At 39.9% G+C, this 19,839-nt stretch overlaps 1 protein-coding gene across 1 annotated transcript; it reads left to right on the forward strand.

The window, feature by feature from the left end:
* The first annotated feature begins 5,984 nt into the window (after nt 1-5,984).
* On the forward strand, nt 5,985-16,161 carry cdca7b (cell division cycle associated 7b). Its single transcript, XM_083523755.1, has 10 exons — nt 5,985-6,125; nt 7,848-7,976; nt 8,057-8,188; nt 11,418-11,768; nt 11,887-11,949; nt 13,089-13,259; nt 13,381-13,527; nt 13,817-13,966; nt 14,323-14,459; nt 14,958-16,161. Exons 1-10 carry the CDS (start codon nt 6,108-6,110, stop codon nt 14,977-14,979), a joined length of 1,320 nt encoding a protein of 439 aa, XP_083379881.1. The 5' UTR covers nt 5,985-6,107; the 3' UTR covers nt 14,980-16,161.
* Nucleotides 16,162-19,839: the final 3,678 nt, after the last annotated feature.

Genomic DNA, 19,839 nt, shown 5'->3' on the forward strand with positions numbered 1-19,839 from the left:
TTTTACTAGTTATTAACGGTATGAACCACAAGGAGGCGCTTTACACACAGGTAAATGTGATATTAGACAAAATGCACAGTGTGTGTGTGTGTGTGTGTGTGTGTGTGTGTGTGTGTGTGTGTGCACGTGTGTGTACGATGTCTAATCAGCTAATCACGTGGCAGAGTTCAATGTATAATCATGTACATACAGGTCACCAGGACACACACACACACACACACACACACACACACACACACACACAGAGAGAGAGCTGTAAATGTGATTTTAGACAAAATGCACAAGAATGGATAAGTACATGCGTGTGTGTATGTGTACACTATATATAGGCTCATTTCCTTATCCACTTTATTAGGAACATCTGTATACCGTAACAATGCATACAGTTATCTAATCAGCCAATCACGTGGCAGCAGTTCAGAGTATAAATTCGTACACATGCAGGTCAAAAGGACACACACACACACAGCCACCCACAGCCACCCACCCTGGTGAGGGTGTAACAGAAACAACATGCCGAATTCTATTCCCAAAATATTTCCGCTTTCATTTCTGTGCTGTATAAATTCCAACCACTAGAGGTGGCCATTGAGGCACATTTAGATTGCCTGGTTATTTGCGTGCGTGCGTGCGTGCGTGTGCGTGCGTGTGTGCGTGCGTGCGTGTGCGTGTCTCTGTTCAATGGTCTATGGGTGGATTCTAGTGGATAAAGTACAAGTCTGTAATTATCTATCTATTGTATTTCTTGTAATAAATCAATTTTAATGAGAAAAACGAAAATTGAACTGCAGATAAAGCTCACAATTTAGACTTTTCATTTCCTTGTTTTCTGTGAAAGGCTAACATCGTTTTCGAATACAACAATTTACTCATATAGAGATTGAAGACATGAAAGCACACGCACAATGATGTAACTGGGTGATGATGTAGCTTAGTGGTTAAAGATCGAGGATTTAAGCTCCACTATTGCCAAGTTGCCACTCTTAAGTCCTTTAATTGTCTGTGCTCCAGGGGTGCTGTATCATGGATGACCCTGTGCTCTGACCCCAGGGGATACGCAAAGAAAGAATTTCACTGTGCTGAAAAATACATGGCAAGTAAAAAGACCACCCCCATCCACTAACCAAATTAGCCTAATTTTGGGATTAACATTTATAAAATAACAGCCTGTAGAGATAGAACTGAAGGAAAATAAATGTTCACCTAAACTACTTCATGATGGTCAGGGTTATTAGAGATTAAGGGCTTATCCAGAAACACTGGATACATTGCCTGTCCTTTTTCCTGTCTTTATGTGGATTAAGGCTGACTGGCTGAGAAACACTGTCTCAGATGATGGGATATGTGTGTGTTAGAGGTCGACCGAAAAAATCCATACAGATAGTTTTTCCGGATTGCGTTATATGGTACAAGAATGGCCTCTAGTGGTGAACGCATGCCTTATCCTCAGTATTTATTAATATAATTAATATATTCAGATTTATTTTATTTAGCACATTTTATTGGTTCAGTTTTGTGTTTTTTATTTTTGTAATTAAGTTCACTACTATTTTACATGGAATGTTTTTTTTTTATTAAAATCAAGTATCCATTTTATCGGTATTTATAATCAATCGGTTATTAGTACGATCCAATAAAATACCAATTACCTTAATTTTGAGTGTATCAAAATAAACTACAACACAGCTTGGTGTAAAGTTGGTGTTTGGTAACGAACCTATTTTGCATCAGCAACACTGACACAATGGCAAACAAGTCATTCATAAGAAAACAACTGATGGCAAATGTATTTATAGTAACTAGTTTCTAAATAATTAATCATTTGATTGTTAATCATAAATATAATAATATGTGTCAGGCAGTCCTTCATGCAATGAAATGCAAAATCATGATTCTACTAAACAGCTACTTCAATTAGGGTACAATATTTGCCAATCATATATTTATCAATCATTGGACGCTTATTTGAAAGCTGAAAGCCTGCATGTTTCATACCTTAACATAAACATGTAACACGTGAAATACATGTGTTCGGTTGCGTTTGGTGTCGCGCCAAAGTGTGTGAACGAACAGTCCTTGAGCTTAAAATCAAATATCATCTCTTATTTGAATTATAAGAAGATAACACCCAGACGACTACACTAAACAACTAACATAACTAAAGATATAAGACCAAAAAAAAAAAAAAAAAAAAAAAAAACATAACACAACCCCTTCTGTAACTAGGTGCTACCTGGAGAACTTCCAATCATGGTATATTTGTATGCTGTCGTCCCCTCACATTCACACGTTCACTCAGGTTTGTTGACGGTGGTGTGGTGGGTCGTCTCTTATCCCAGAGATCCCTCATGTCTGTGTTACCTTCTGGTTCTCCCTTTTAGTTATGCTGCCATAGCAAATCTTGCCGGAGTCCAAACTGCACAGTGACATTAACTTTCATACAACAATAAGGACACTTAATAATCCATATCCTTCTCTTCCTGTCACCCTCTTCTCTCTCTCTCTTTCTCTCTCTCTCTCTTACTCTCTCTCTCTCTCTCTCTCTCTCTCTCTCTCTCTCTCTGTCGAGTTAAACTTGCTCCTGAGGTTCCAGTGACCACTGTTCCTGCCCCTCTCCCCTCCGTGAATCTTCCCACTTCGTTCAGGTCTGTCTCTGGATAGTGTTCTCTTCGACTGGAGGCCACTCTGTGCAGCTTGGGACGGTTTCTCATCAACGCCTTGGGTGGTTCCATGAAATTCCGGAGTAAGAACGGGCGCTTTGAGGATGGATTTGGACTGTAGTTAATGTCAACAGTCTGCTACACTGACTCAGTACTACAGTTTGCTTCTGATCACCATCACTGTAACCCGCAACATCGTATATCTGCTTCAAATGGACATTCGGTGCAACCCAGATGAGGATGGGTTCCCTCTTGAGTCTGGTTCCTCTCAAGGTTTCTTCCATATGCCATCTCGGGGAGTTTTTCCTTGCCACAGTTGCTTATCAGGGACAAACTTACTTACATAGAACATATTTACGTTTAATCACCACATTATCTGTGTGAAGCTGCTTTGAGACAATGTTCATTGTTAAAAGCGCTATACAAATAAAAATGAATTAAATTGAATTGGATATTTAAGGGGCAGTATGTGATTTCCAAATCAAAAACACTGCTCAGTATTTTATATATCTTAGCAGTGCAAACTTGAGAAGAGGTCAATGAAAACAGAAAGGGGTCTTCATACTCCTAATTTGGTGTTCCAGAGTAAAAAAAAAAGTTTTTTTTTCACACACACACACACACACACGAGCATAGGGGATACAAAAACTAACTAAATAAATAAGTGGCACTGTAGAAGACAATGGTGGAACAGCTGTATGTAATTTGCGCTCGTGCGTTCGCCGGATGGATGAAGCGCAGCTACCTGCTGTGCGCAACGCGTTGCGGGGCGGCGGCTTCGCGCAGGGCTGCGTTTCCTCTTCCTCTTCTCAGCACACACACACACACCGTATCATTTTGCTGTCATCCAGGGAGTCGTTAAACTAATGGGAGCGCTGGCGAATAAAGAAAGCGTTTGACGGACGGGGGGTATAAAAAAAAAAAAAAAAGCGCAAAAAGCGCATGCCGAGCGCCACTGTCTCCGGATGCAGGTGCAAAAAAAAAAAAAAACAAGAAGGAAAAGAAAGCGGCCCACTTAGTTGTCAATTGGGCATAAAAAAATGACAAGAATTAAGAGAACGGATGAATGTGCGTTTAAATGAAACCATCATGTGCCAAGTGAAGAAGACAGGTGCGTGTGGATTCTGGTTCTGGTGATGTGAGGAGCTTTAATACTCCATCAGCATTACAAACCCATGAAACCAATTCAATTTTACTTGTAGAGCATTTTAAAGAATGGACATTGTTTCCAGCTTTACAGAGATAAACAGGTTATGAAGATGTATAAGGGTATAAGTATATTGCCTGTAAGTTTGTCCCTAATGATTGAGCCAGTGTAGCAAACATCAGAGATGGCATGAGGAAGAAACTTTGAGAGGAACCAGACTCAAAAGAGAATCCATCATCACCAAATGTTTAGTGCAGTGAGTTGCTCAGTAACTTGGATCCTTAGGCTTTTTATGCCATCGCCAGAGTGAAGAACTCCATCCATAGGTAGAGCATCAGGATGAATTGGGCAAATACGAAGAGAAGAAAGAGACAGGATCACAATGGAACCTCAATGACATGTTTAACCAAACTGATATCATGTGAGCATCACATCCCCAAATCAATTTGCAGACTCTTAATTTCCTTAATGTTTATTCAATCAGAGGAGGCTTAGACAAACTGCAGTTTCAATGTTGTGGAACCTCTAAAGGGACCCTTCACCATGAAACACTTTGCATTGAAATATTTGGCTTGTTTTTAGTGATGATGCTTTAAATTTTGGTGTTGTTTCGCAAAACCAAAACAAGAGGAAGATCTACTTTAATCAATCAGTGTTCAAGGTCAAACGAGCTCATGAGAAATGCAGAAGAGGTGTAATTGGGACTCAAAGTCCCAGAATGCAATGCATTGGCATGGTGGCAAATTATAGCCAAGAATCTTTTGCATGTTTTTTCACCTGAACTACCAATCTGTATAATATTACCTAACACTGGATATTTCTAAATGATGGGCTGTGAACAATTGCACAAATCAAGGCACACCTGTAAATTGTAAACTTATCCAGGTGACTACCTTGTAAATATGATAAGAAAATGCCATGATTTTGCCAAGCTGTCATCAAAGCTAAATTTAGCTACTTTGAACAATCTTATTATAAAATATATTCTGGTTTGTTTAATTTTTGTTTACTATATAATTCCATAGGTGGTGTTTATAGTTGGGATGTCATCAGTCGCTCCTAGGCCTTCAGTGGTGTCCTACCTGAATCATTCCACCTCTTAATACCATCGTTATGACGGCATGGTTATAGAAACCATCAATATTAAAGAGAAACGCAGTATCACAGGGCGCTGCATCACAGACTGGAATCTCATACAGTGAGAATGAATGGCATTATTAAAACAAGAAACCCAATGACTTCCCGTGGGCTCACCACCTGCAGGAGGGACCGTAAGGGACAGTGCTATGAGGATTGGGCAGCAGCCTGCTTAGACTGCTGCCCCCGCGACCCGAATTACGGATAAGCGGGAGAAAATGAATGAATGAATGAAACCCAATGAACGCAATTCAACAGGTCTCCTTTCACTGTAGCCACAGCTGCACCACCCTCAGCGGGCTCTTTGACCATCCAGTCAAAGGATGTGAAAATGTCGATGTTATTGTACGCCTGCTAGATGGCTCTGGAGTCCGAACTCAACTCAAAATCTGATTGGTTAAAACAGCAGTTTCAAGCAATTTGTACTTTACGATTCAGGCTCCCGCACCGTTGATTCTGAAGGCCTCATGGCAGATTCCTTTGACCTCTATGTTTTTTTTACTTAAAATATAAACCAAAAATTACATTCTAAGAAGCAGCCAAATAAAAATAACAGCATATTGGGAATAATTTAATACATATTCAGTGGGGAAGAATTAAATTAAAATGTGATGTCCCGCCACTGATTACTTAAAAGTCACTAAAGTAATGCATTTTTTATTACAAATTTAGTGCACTTTCGAACCCACTTCACAGCAACAGTACAATACTGTAGACTTCTTCTCAATACAGAACACATGCTATAGATTTCCCTGTATACAAAGAACTTCCGTCCGGTCCGCGTGTTCACTTTTTCCCGCGAAACTACAAAGCCATATGCCGTGGAATCTACCATTCTAAAATCACCTCAGGCGGAGAGGGGGAGGCAAGTCCGAGATAACGCGCTAATTGTGTTTTGTTTCGCGATAAACGAATATACATATATGCCATTTTGTAAATATACGTTTGGTTATTAAAAGTGTATATGGAGCAAGCGGTTTATATTATATTTCGGGTGTTAGTTTCTTTATGACCGTCTAACACCCCTACGACTGAGTTCTGTTTGTGTGAGCTCCTATTGTTTTTTAAACTCTTCATTTTGCTGGATGTGGATCATCAGCTGGAGCTCTCTCTCTCTCTCTCTCTCTGTGTGTGTTTGAGGAGTAATACAGTATTTGGAGACAATGTGTGCAACAATGAAGGTAAAATTACGATATAGTGTAATTTATATAACTTTTGATTGTATTATTAAAAACAGCAGACGAAAAGGAGCTAACATTAAGGACATTCATGCGTTAAATAACCCGTGCTGTATGTATGTATGTATGTATGTATGTATGTATGTATGTATGTATGTATGTATGTATGTATGTATGTATGTATGTATGTATGTATGTATGTATGTATGTATGTATGTATGTATGTATGTATGTATGTATGGTGAAAATTTAAACTATAAAGTAAATATAAATATATTTTTCAGGTCCACATGTGGCATATGCAAACAAGTCAATTTATTCTGGAATACATTCGTGCAAAATACAATATTTATTCATTGCTCAAAGTATTAAAAAAAAACTCCTTTATTCTGTGTTTTATTTTATTTTTATTTTCTTGACACAAATAATTCTTTATTTGTAAGTTGAGTTTGCCATCACTAAAATATATCTAAAATATATCTAATTTAAATAATGTAAAATAAATTTTTACATTTTAATATTCTCCATATTCCGCATTAAGAAAATCACATTACTTTTACATTTTAATTTAAATATTCTGCATATTCGTATGTACGTTTTAACATACTATTTGTAATACATTTTATATATTACGTGAGTATAAGGTGTACGATAAGTGAAGTTTATTTAGTTTTATTTGTGTGATTTTAATGATGGAAAAATACGATAATACCTCATAAAATAAAATATTGCAATTTTTTTTATAACTAAAAATCTTTTTTTTTACTACTGATTTTAACTTTTATTGTAAAGAATTACAATTCTTTTGAGCAGTGATAAACTTTTTAGTAATTAAAATACCTAAAGAAAGGTGTAAAAAAAATAGAGTTAAAATATATTGTTTTATTAATATCACTAACAAAATACTGCAGTTTTTTTTTTTATAACTGATGTACTTGTAGAATGTTAATGTGCGATTAATGAATAAATATTGAGATAATAAAATGACGTATGTTTTTTATTGTCAATGTTTGAGGTGAGAGGTGAGAGAACATCTTGTAACATCTTGTAGCTTCTTCAGGATTTGTTAATGAATAGATACATACAATCCTGATTCTAAAAAAAAAAAAAAAAAAAAAAAGGACGTGTTGTGAAGTGTAAATGAAAAACAATGCAAATATTTTATTTACAAGAAAACATATAGAAACTATAAATGTACCATTCTAAGGAAAAATCAGGTTGCATTGAATTTGATGGCCACAACACACATCATCTTTAAAAAAAAGCTGATCAGAAGATAGATGGAAGCATATGTTGCTCTAAATCCTGTATTTACCTTTCAGCATTGATGGTTCTATTCCAGATGTGAAAGCTCCCCTATACCATCAGAGATGCACGCTTTTAAACATTGATATATAAACAAATGAGCTCAGGCCCGGAGAAGATTTCTGGATCATGTTCACATATGGCTTCTTGTGGTAGAGAGGCATGATCGAGCTTCAACCTGAAATCGTGGGTGGCATCGTGAACTGATCAATGGATCACTTTGTTCATCCCAGAATGAAATTTGAATAAAAGTTGTTTATTTACTGCACTGGAACAACAACTTGTATACTAAATATCCTGATGTCCATTACACTGGCATTTTCTGAGTTAATGCATTTATAATATTCTTTGACACAGATTAGTGTGTGAGTGAGTTTGAGAGAAGGTTAAGCCTGGATAACTCTTTGATTCCATTTTCAGAAAGCCTTGGTGGACATATTTGAAGGTCCAAGCGACGAGGAGGAGTTTCTTGGTTTTGAAGGGGCATCTTCAGGGCAGTTTTCTGAGGAAAGCCGAGACAGTCTCCACTCCCAAACCTCATGGAAGCCGGTTAGATATTATTACTGTTTGCAGGCTGCAAATCCAAGTATCCATTGTTCTCTAGAACAGTTTTCATGGTTGTGTTCCAGGTTCTTCGCTTTCGATCTAAATTCATTACGGATGAGCTGGCTCAGGTCTTCATGGACACAGACAGTGAAGGGGAGTTTGAAGGTTTTGGTAAAGAGGAGAGCTCTCTCCTTAACAGCTGGATGAGCCCCATGGTAATGCTACATATGTTTTTTTTGTTTGTTTGTTTTTTAAGCTTGTGCTAAAGAGCATGAGCGTCTGGTCTCAGTCACTATTTTCCAGGTACATTCAGCAGTATATTAAGCCTAGAAGTAGTGTTATGTTGGTGCAAATGTTGCCTTGATATTCCCAGAATGCAGTTCAGTTGCATGACACAGACTGTCTTGTGTTATTGAAGATCTATGAAACTGATGAACATATTAGCATAAAATATGACGTTTCAGAATCTGATCAGTTTAAGCAGGTGTACAGGTGTACAGAGCTAAACAGACTAAAGGAATAAAGTGCCACTGCAGCTGGTAGGGTGGAGGTGAGGCTGGGGTAAATGGGTGGGCTTGAGGTGAGTAGGTAGGGTTGACATAGGATTGAGGTAAGGTTTAGCTAAACCAGTACGGCTGAGCTAAATTGGTAAGGTTGAAGTGAACAGGTAGGGTTGAGATAGAATTGCAGTAACCATGTAGAGTTTAGTTAAGGTTGAGGTTAAGGTGAAGAGGAAGGGTTGGTTGAGCTGACCATATAGGTTTAAGGTATGGTTGAGGTGAAGAAGTCGCATTAATGTAGGGTTGAGGTGAATATGTAGGGTTGAGGTGAAGGGGTAGCATAAAGGTAGGGTTGAGGTGACTATGTAGGGTTGAGGTGAAGGGGTAGCATAACGGTAGGGTTGAGGTGAATATGTAGGGTTGAGGTGAAGAGGTAGCATAAAGGTAGGGTTGAGGTGAATATGTAGGGTTGAGGTGAAGGGGTAGCATTTAAGGTAGGGTTGAGGTGAATATGTAGGGTTGAGGTGAAGGGGTAGGGTTGAGGTGAAGAGGTAGCATTAGGGTAGGGTTGTGGTGAAGAGGTAGCATAAAGGTAGGGTTGAGGTGAATATGTAGGGTTGAGGTGAAGGGGTAGCATTTAAGGTAGGGTTGAGGTGAATATGTAGGGTTGAGGTGAAGGGGTAGCATAAAGGTAGGGTTGAGGTTACTATGTAGGGTTGAGGTGAAGGGGTAGCATTTAAGGTAGGGTTGAGGTGAAGGGGTAGGGTTGAGGTGAAGAGGTAGCATTAAGGTAGGGTTGTGGTGAAGGGGTAGGGTTGAGGTGAAGGGGTAGCATTAAGGTAGGGTTGAGGTAAATATGTAGGGTTGAGGTGAAGGGGTAGCATTAAGGTAGGGTTGAGGTAAATATGTAGGGTTGAGGTGAAGGGGTAGCATTAAGGTCGGGTTGAGGTGAAGGGGTAGGGCTGAGGTGAAGGGGTAGCATTAAGGTAGGGTTGAGGTGAAGGGGTAGGGTTGAGGTGAAGGGGTAGGGTTGAGGTAAAGGGGTAGCATTAAGGTAGGGTTGAGGTGAAGGGGTAGGGTTGAGGTGAAGGGGTAGGGTTGAGGTGAAGGGGTAGCATTAAGGTAGGGTTGAGGTGAAGGGGTAGCATTAAGGTAGGGTTGAGGTGAAGGGGTAGGGTTGAGATAAAGAGGTAGCATTTAGGTAGGGTTGGTGTGAAGGGGTAGCATTAAGGTCGGGTTGAGGTGAAGGGGTAGGGCTGAGGTGAAGGGGTAGCATTAAGGTAGGGTTGAGGTGAAGGGGTAGGGTTGAGGTGAAGGGGTAGGGTTGAGGTGAAGGGGTAGGGTTGAGGTGAAGGGGTAGGGTTGAGGTGAAGAGGTAGCATTTAGGTAGGGTTGGTGTGAAGGGGTAGGATTAAGGTGAAGGGGTAGGGTTGAGGTGAAGAGGTAGCATTAAGGTAGGGTTGGTGTGAAGGGGTAGGGTTGAGGTGAAGGGGTAGGGTTGAGGTGAAGAGGTAGCATTAAGGTAGGGTTGGTGTGAAGGGGTAGGATTAAGGTGAAGGGGTAGGGTTGAGGTGAAGAGGTAGCATTAAGGTAGGGTTGGTGTGAAGGGGTAGGGTTGAGGTGAAGAGGTAGCATTAAGGTAGGGTTGAGGTGAAGGGTTAGGGTTGAGATGAAGAGGTAGCATTAAGGTAGGGTTGTGGTGAAGGGGTAGGGTTGAGGTGAAGGGGTAGCATTAAGGTAGGGTTGAGGTGAAGAGGTAGGGTTTAGGTAAAGGGGTAGGGTTGAGGTGAGGGGGTAGCATTAAGATAGGGTTGAGGTAAATATGTAGGGTTGAGGTGAAGGGGTAGCATTAAGGTCGGGTTGAGGTGAAGGGGTAGGGCTGAGGTGAAGGGGTAGCATTAAGGTAGGGTTGAGGTAAAGGGGTAGGGTTGAGGTGAAGGGGTAGGGTTGAGGTGAAGGGGTAGCATTAAGGTAGGGTTGAGGTGAAGGGGTAGGGTTGAGGTGAAGGAGTAGGGTTGAGGTGAAGGGGTAGCATTAAGGTAGGGTTGAGGTGAAGGGGTAGCATTAAGGTAGGGTTGAGGTGAAGGGGTAGGGTTGAGGTGAAGGGGTAGGGTTGAGGTGAAGGGGTAGGGTTGAGGTGAAGGGGTAGGGTTGAGGTAGGGTTGAGGTGAAGGGGTAGGGTTGAGGTGAAGGGGTAGCATTAAGGTAGGGTTGAGGTGAAGGGGTAGGGTTGAGATGAAGAGGTAGCATTTAGGTAGGGTTGGTGTGAAGGGGTAGGATTAAGGTGAAGGGGTAGGGTTGAGGTGAAGAGGTAGCATTAAGGTAGGGTTGGTGTGAAGGGGTAGGGTTGAGGTGAAGGGGTAGGGTTGAGGTGAAGGGGTAGGGTTGAGGTGAAGGGGTAGCATTAAGGTAGGGTTGAGGTAAATATGTAGGGTTGAGGTGAAGGGGTAGGGTTGAGGTAGGGTTGAGGTGAAGGGGTAGGGTTGAGGTGAAGGGGTAGCATTAAGGTAGGGTTGAGGTGAAGGGGTAGGGTTGAGATGAAGAGGTAGCATTTAGGTAGGGTTGGTGTGAAGGGGTAGGATTAAGGTGAAGGGGTAGGGTTGAGGTGAAGAGGTAGCATTAAGGTAGGGTTGAGGTGAAGGGGTAGGGTTGAGGTGAAGGGGTAGGGTTGAGGTGAAGGGGTAGCATTAAGGTAGGGTTGGTGTGAAGGGTTAGGGTTGAGATGAAGAGGTAGCATTAAGGTATTGTTGAGGTAAACAGGTAAACAAAGGCACCATTAAAAATAGGTTAGAAAATAGCATGGTTTGTAATGTAAAACGTCATTGAAAAATACACCAACTTAAATGTTAGTGTCAAAAGTTTTGACTTATTAAAAAAGTAACCTTTTAATGTTTGTGTTTTGTGTGTGCTGTTTCCAGTATTCACTGTCCTCTTTATTTTTTAGGATTGTGAGCCAGAAGAAGACAGCGATGACATTGGATTTTATTCAGATGGCGACGACGACGATGATTTGGTCTCGGCAAAAAGGCGGAGCTCAGGATTGTGCGTTGCGTTCAGGTTTCCCGCCAGAAAAAGCTCCCAGCCTGTGGAGAGAAGCAGAAAGAGGCGAGGAGGTGGTGCCGATCCACCCGCTGCTCAGAAGAACAGAAAAGTCGAGAAAAGTTCCAGAGTGCCTGACAGTGACTCTGAGGAAGAGGAGAAGGAGGAAGACAAGCGGGAGAAAGTCAAACTAACCGAGGCAGATGTACAGATACTGAGTCAAAGAGCTAAAAACATTCAGGAGAATAAAGCAATGGTAAATATTCTCTTAGAACTTTTTTGAAATTTGTAAATTTGTACATTTCAACTCTGAATGGTTTGTGTGTGTGTGTGTGTGTGTGTGTGTGTGTGTGTGTGTGTGTGTGTGTGTGTAGTTGGCAAAGCTATTTGCAGACTTGACTTCATTACCTGACCTCTCTGAAAAGACCACGCCTATGGTAAGTGCTGCATTTTACTAAATTGACGTTTGTGTAGCCTTTATATAACATATTCCTTTTCACACTACAATAAATAATTACAAGAGAGCGAGAATTACGTGTCTTTACTGTGTCAGTGTCACAAACAACAACGAACATATTATATTACTATTATACATATTATATGATTTAATTATTCATTGAATTACATATATAATAAAACTGTAACTCACAATAATGCAGGATTATTGGGAGCTTCATTTATCGATGCCTAGAAAAAAAACAACTGACACGAGTATAGGAAATGAGCACGGGTCCAAGTGGTTATTTAGAAAGAAAGAAATATATTAAAAAAGCACCCTGCAGACTGCAAAGTAAATAAAATTGACATTAAAAATATTTTTAAAAACTTTTTTTCTTTTTCTGTATGGCCCGGTACAAAATGATCCACTACCCGGCACTGGTCTGTAGCCCCGTGGTTGTACCCCTGGTATTAATATACTGTACTATAAATATTCAAGTGTGAGTTCAGAGCATAGAGGTAGTTTTTAGTCAGTGTTCTAAATGAACACTGCTTATTAACACCTGTAACCATAGTTACATCTAATTCCATACAGAGCGAGACAGCAAGAGACATGAGACTGTAGATGTTTCCCAACGACCTTACCAAACTACATGGAGATTTTCTGCGCGTGGTGTAACTTACACGGGGAATTTTGATAAACCGGTCGAGGCACGAGATCAATTGGAGGAGAAAATATTCAGATTCAAAATAGAACAAAAAACAGCACCAGCACAGCTTCAATATTAGTAGAGACTTTATATTTATTTGTATGTTTTTTGATCTTTAAATTGAATTGTTGTTGGGTATTTAGGGGAATAATGGTGCAGCACCTTAATAATGTGCAGCACCTTAATTAAAGGCGTAGGAAAAACACATACAACGAAAAATAACTCATTTTGGCTTCAAAAAACCCCTCACACTTAAACCAGACCCATGCCATTCAGTTGTAGATGGTGTATGTGGCTTTAAAAAAAAGTATGCAGTGTACAAAATAAACAATATGACCTATTTTGATAAGCATTAAGCATGAGACACTAGTGAGAGTAGGTATTTCATTTTTCTTCTCTTATTGTTTCCAACTTGCTCTCTAAAACAGAAAAAGAAAAAGCAGCAGACTCCGAGAAAGCGACTGTCTGAGGTCCAGGGCGAGAGACGAAACCCAAGCCGCAAAGCCAGACCACCAGAGCATTTCGGGATTGAGCAGGAACCGGTTGAATCTACGAAACCAAGAAAGAGTGTAGAATTCGATCTGAAGAAACTGATGGAGGTAAAAATAAATCAATGTATATTGTGCTGAAGCCACCATCCAAATAACCTTCCTTTCAATCCGGGCATGATTTCCATCACTGTAAGGTTCGAGGTGCTGATTTTGGTTTTCGAACACACAGATTGATGAAGAGCTGCGAGTGAACAGAGACACGCCAAGAAGGAAATTCAGAAAGCGAAGTTCTTTACGAATGCCTGAGGACATCACGGAGGAAGAGCTGGACAACGTGGCTGATCGAGCTAAAGACAAAATACTCGATAAAGAAAATGTGAGTAAAAACGATGTGTATTTTTGCAGTACACATTATATACAAGGATCACAGATTCCGTTATCAGTTATTTTCATGCACTAGCACTTTTGCAAAAAAGTAGATATCTCTTTCTAATACCCTCCATATTTCTTTATTCATCCTGACAGACTTCTGGCTTATCAGTCATTTTGTGTGGGGACACGTTGCTGTTCATTCGCACAGAAATCTGTCCTTTTTGGGAAAACAGGTCATACAGCACTGTAATTTTTACATGATGTGTATATTTTTAATTTTACTGATATTATAGGGCAGCACGTGTCACCAGTGCAGACAGAAGACTTTGGACACTAAGACGGAGTGCAGGAACCCGTACTGTCAGGGGGTCAAAGGGCAGTTCTGCGGGCCCTGCTTGCGCAACCGCTATGGAGAGGACGTTCGCAAAGCTCTGTTAGATCCAGTAAGTTTATAGAAAAAAAAAAATCCTTCCTTGAATGCTGCAAGAATTCAACATCTACAGTATGCAGCTCATTCCGAACAAGTCCCTCAAATACTGCTGGAGTTGCTGATGTAGAATCTTAAATAACACCATCTGACCAAACAGTGGTTTAAATTTACTGAATAAATAAAATGTATATAATTTTTTAAAAAGAATTTAGTGGTCTGGCGAGTCCCGGTTACCGTAGTTACAGCGCTGTCTCGAACCGGTGGCGCTTTACGATTTCGGGTGATGTAATGCAACCCGATTTCATAAAATAAAAAACGCAGTTGTTACTAGTATTACAGTTAAGGATTGACGTGTGTATGTGTGTGTAGACATGGGAGTGCCCTCTGTGTCGGGGTATCTGTAACTGCAGCCTTTGTCGTAAACGGGACGGACGCTGTGCTACCGGTGCTCTTACTCACTTAGCCAAATATTACGGCTATAACAACGTCAAGGAATATCTAGAGAGGTATGTACACTCCATTTCCACACGCTGAATTAGTTTTTTCACTTATTTCTCGTCTTTCCTTTTGTCTCGATCGAACTCTAGTTATGCTGCTAAATATACTGCGAGTTGAAGGACATGATACAGGACAGAGGTGGACACTGAGATTCGGTCTACAAACCAAGCAATGCTAATGATCTCACTGTCCTACAGTTTTCTTTTATTTTAAATTTATCCTTGTAACCATTTATTATTAATAGTTCAACCAGTACAGTAAAGTGTGTGAGTGTGTGTGTGTGTGTGTGTGTGTGTGTATACGTACATGTATATATTTTTTTTTGGCTGCTCCCATTAGGGGTCACCACCATCTGTCTTCTACATCTCCCTTTTTTAAATTACCTACCTGCATGTCTTCCATAACCACATCCATAAACCTCCTCCTTGGTCCTCCTCTTTTCCTCCTTCCTGGCAGCTCCATCCTTCTACTGATATACCCCCATGTACGTAACTTTTATTCTTCAGTCTGCAGAAGGACCATGACTGAAATCAGGCCAGTGTGCGCGTATGTGCAGGAACCTACTGTAAGACGTCAAAGGATTAAAAGAAACGCTGCAGCGTTTCATCTCGCACATCTGTACAGTACATGAGACGACCACAGACAGGAATTCTGAGAAGGTTTGCTCCACTGATGAGGAAAAACTGAAAACCTCTTCTTGCTCTTGTGTATTTTTATCGAGCTCTCTGACACTGGAGTCATGCAGTAGGCATGTACACTTTATCCTGAACCACGATACGTACCGCCACAGTAGTTTCCCTCTCTGAAGTGTTCATCGTATCCGAGACAGATTTAATCCTGTTTATTTACAGATTTATATTAAAATCAGTGTGTAAAAATATCCCTCACAAGTGCCTTTAGACAGTCTCACAAGGTTTACTGTGCTTGTAGAGAAGATGATAAAGCCTCATTATCACCTCTCCTGAGAGACTCATCACTCACACTAGCGCTCTTTGTTTATTTTTTTTCTTAGTTTGTTTTTGTTTTTATAAATATACTCATTTTGCAACTGCTCATCATTACCATGTGTGTGTTCAACACACAAATATATTACATCTAAACAGCAGTGGAGATATAATGAGATATTTGACACCTAAATAAATATAAAAAGTGGTAAAGATTCAAAAAACATGAACAGGTTTTTTTAAGTATTTTAGATTCGAGACATTTCAATACACCTGTTTAAGACACTGAATTCTGACTACAGTCATCAGAACGCTGTTATTTTCCCTCTGTATTACAGCACTTTACATTCTTTTAGTGCATCTTTGTTCAAACTTGTTCTGATTTATACTGATAAAAAACATAGTCCAATTTATGTGTGTATCACAAACCCAAAACTTTTAGGGTTTATTATGATCAATAGAGGGTCAACAGGAAGTGTAACTGTTATGCCAAGTTTAAATTTTCTTCGTGTGCGTGTGTATGTATGTGTATATATATGTATGTGTGTGTGTGTGTATGTATGTGTATATATATATATATACATATATATATATATATATATATATATACAAACACACATCTCTATAGACATTTTCGTGAACCAACCCCTCCCCCCGCAATTTTTTTACTTTTTTACTTTTTTTTTTTTAATGGCTGCACTTTGTATATTGTTCTGCTTAACATCCATACAATCATTGTTTTCGAAATAAATGGCTGATTTTATTTCTTTTTCGTCTTCGTTATTAAAAACGTTCATGTTTTATGCTAAACAAAAAGATGGATATGTGAACACGGTTTCCGCAGGGTCTTAAAAACCCTAAAAATCCCAATTTTAGGCTTTAAAAATTACATTTGCTGTTCTTACACAAGGTAATCAGGTCTTGCTGCAGCACTTTGGAATGCTTTTGTTCGTTAGTTTTTCCTGGTGGTGGTGGTGATCTTTCTTTTGCTGGTCCAAATATAATTTGCTGTATTATGACTACAAGTGTAACCACCACGCAACAGCCAATCAGCTTTCTGTTATTGGCGAGAATCTTTCTCGGGTTGTTCCACTGACGTAAAACATAGAAAACAAAAATTTTATTTTTCAGCTTTCGGGGGAAGTGCATGTTTAGCGATACTCTGCTTTGAAAAAATAAATGTAGGGCTGCGTTATAAGGCCAGTCGCTAACAACGAACTTCCTTTATCTAGAGCAAATTACGTTTTATTTCATTTATACAATGAGCAGATACGGAGTTAAGAGCCCTGCTCAGGGGGCACTTAGTGTGGCTGGGATTTAAACTCATGACCTTCACATCCAAAGTCCAATGATTCATGCTTTTTGAATGAAAGCACTTTGAAAGCCTGTGACCTTTTGGTGTCTCCATCAGACTCGCTCCTGATTGGGTGTCTTGGGTATCGGGACGCCTGACTTTTCCAGCCATGTGTGGTTCTTCCCCAAACTTTTAACACAAGGTTGGATTTTCAGTTGTTTTCAAGATCTCTGGATGCTGTAGAATACAAATGTTCCCTTCGCTTGAACTAAGAGGCCCAAACCTGTTCCAGCGTGACACTGTCCCTGGACACAAAGCCAGTTCCATGATGATATGGGATGAAGTGGAAGAGCTCTAACCCTATTGAACAATAAATGTGAACACTGACTGCACCCCAGGCCTCCTCACTTCACCCACATCAGTATCTGACTTCATTAACACCCTTGTGGCTGAAAGGATCTCACACAAATCTTCACTAAATCAAGTGAAACATCTTCCCAGAAGAGTGGAGGTTATAAGGGCAAATGGGGAATATCTGTGCAATGGAATGTTCGAAAAGAAGCACAGTTTTCTACAAATGTTTGTCCCTATTAAAGATTCCCTTTATAATAATCCCTTTTATTATGCATGGGTTTATTATGCAGATTTAATAAAAGGGGAACTGATTAGAGAAATGATTGCACAGGTTACAGACAGTGAACATGAGTTCAGATTGAAATGTCTGGACACTTTGTAACCAGGGTTGCCAAAGGTCGGACAATTGCTGGTAAATTTCCCGAAACTTTCCATGGTAATTTTATTTTGGGAATTTTGGAAACTTTGTTTTAACCAAAATTATCCTGGAAGATTTTTTTTAACCACATTCAAGTTCCCTGTTATTGGCTAAACTGCAATTTTGTACATTCCTAGTGTATTCCCATTTATCCCATTTAATTCCCATGGAAAATTTCCAGTCTTGAAAACTCCTGGAATTTTGCAACCCTATTCCTAATAGCCAACTTATGTGGAAGTAGGAGGAAAAAACTACATCTAAAAAAAACTACACTTGAAAAAAAAAACTACATCTCCCACTGTATAAACTTTATAGTGGGACTGAGAGCCGAACAGGAAGTTCTGTTGTTTTTTTTCTTTAATCCAGAGGGCAATTCTTAAAAAAAGAAAATTTAACCAGCACCTAAATTATTATAAGCAGATTCTATCTCTCACACACACACACACACACACACACGCACACGCACACGCACACAAATCAGTGAGAGGTATCAAGGGCCTGGTTCTGTACTATGGCAGGTGCAGGACACACACACACAAACACACACCTGTGAGCTGTTTAACCCTCTAGATTCCTTTCATCATAAAGGATCATTTAATGCTGTCAGTTAGACTCTCTCTCTCTCTCTGTCTCTCCCTCTCTCCCCCTCTCCCCCTCTCCTTCCTTCCTCAAATGCACTTCTCCTTTATCTTTTATCATCCTGAAACCTGCACAATATGAACACAACCGCTGATAATTATAGACTCTAAATTCATGTGATTTACGTCAGTGTTATTTATGTGACATTTTAAACCATGAACACTGACCCCAAGCAGCTTTACAGAATTAAACAGAAGATGAATTTACAGTTTAGTGTCATCAAAGAGTCCCTGTAAGTTTATCCCCAACGAGTCTGTGCCGAGGGAAAAAACACCCACGAGCGCAGGAAAAAACATGGTGCCTTTTACAAAACCTGAGTTGGTGTTAAATTTTCATTGTGTTTATTTCATATTTTACTGAAATGCTGACAAAAAGGACATGATGATTTGAACCTGATAGCACACCAGCACTTTAATGATCTGATACTGCAGGGTTCGGGGGTTAGATTTAGGTCTATAAAGTGGACGTGAATGTTGTGAGTGCACCCTGGCCTGTGCTGAGCTTTTGTTCTGTGGAACGCAAGGTCAAAGTCTGTGGTTTAATCAGCTTTATCAGTGGCAGCAGGCAACACTGCTTCAGCACGAGCTCGGATCTGTTTACGTCTTAAAACGTTCGTGCAGGGAAATGTAGCGATAAAATCTGATTACGGCAGAACTGTACGGGGCTTTCTTTCAAAAATAATCTCTAATGTTGCGCATTTGTAGCATATGTGAGACTCCGACTGATAAGAATTTCAGCATGTTTACTTGGACGTCTGTGGAAGTGCAGTCGATGAAACCCAGTGGAGAGGCGTCAGGTCCAGCAAGGCCTTCTCTCCAGAATCACACTTACATTTTGATATATTTTTGAATATGAATTCAATCACTCCCAATAGACTTTTCTCTTCATTTCATAGCATCGTACATAACGCACGTGGTCAGAATAGCACCACTTATCACCATTTGTTTTGATAACCACCTGGTGGTTCGGAGTGGAAGATCTCCTGCTATAGAGCTCCAACCCCTATAGAACAGCTTTTGGGATGAATGTGAACGCACATGTATATTATAGCACAGTGAAATTCCTTCTCCGGATATCCCAGGTTGTTGGGAAGCTGGGTCCTGAGACCCTAAAACAAACAGGGTTAAGGGCCTCGCTTAAGCATGAACCTCCAAACGTTCCAATGATTCTGAGCCTTAAACCACTGAGCTACCAGGACCCCAGTACCTGACTTTACTCATCCGCTTGTGACTGAATGAGTTCAAATCTCTACAAAATCCAGTAAAACATCTTTCATGAAGAGTGGTGCTTATTATAACCAAAAAGGGGGATTAAATGTGGAATTATTTGCAGACTCTTTTATACACTTTAATATTATACTTATTTCTTTTATGAAGTTTTTTTTTTCCTACAACTTTAAAAGTGGAACTTTTTTTATAAGCATAGCGAGGGGTGAAAAGAGTAACTGCTACAACCAAACCACAAGTGTGTGTGTGTGTGTGTATATATATATATATATATAGAGAGAGAGAGAGAGAGAGAGAGAGAGAGAGAGAGAGAGAGAGAGAGAGAGAGAAACTGCCAAGACACGTCTGCCATCAGGAAATGTTTGTGTGGGTTTTTTTTTTTTTTTCACACCTACATAGAATCACATAGAAACGGTGCTTTTTACTTGTCACATGTACTTTACACCACAGTGGAATTCTTAATGAAACTGGAGTCAGACTGCAGTGTCAGCAATGATACAGCACCCCTGGAGC

The sequence above is a fragment of the Silurus aristotelis genome, assembly GCF_946808225.1.
Source record: "Silurus aristotelis genome assembly, chromosome: 21".
NCBI classification, from domain to species: domain Eukaryota; kingdom Metazoa; phylum Chordata; class Actinopteri; order Siluriformes; family Siluridae; genus Silurus; species Silurus aristotelis.

Excerpts from the sequence above, each read along its gene's own strand:
- cdca7b (XM_083523755.1), top strand. Across the intron at positions 8,189-11,417 it reads ACAGCTGGATGAGCCCCATG|GATTGTGAGCCAGAAGAAGA; the intron begins GTAATGCTACAT and ends TTTATTTTTTAG. Across the intron at positions 11,950-13,088 it reads CTGAAAAGACCACGCCTATG|AAAAAGAAAAAGCAGCAGAC; the intron begins GTAAGTGCTGCA and ends TCTCTAAAACAG.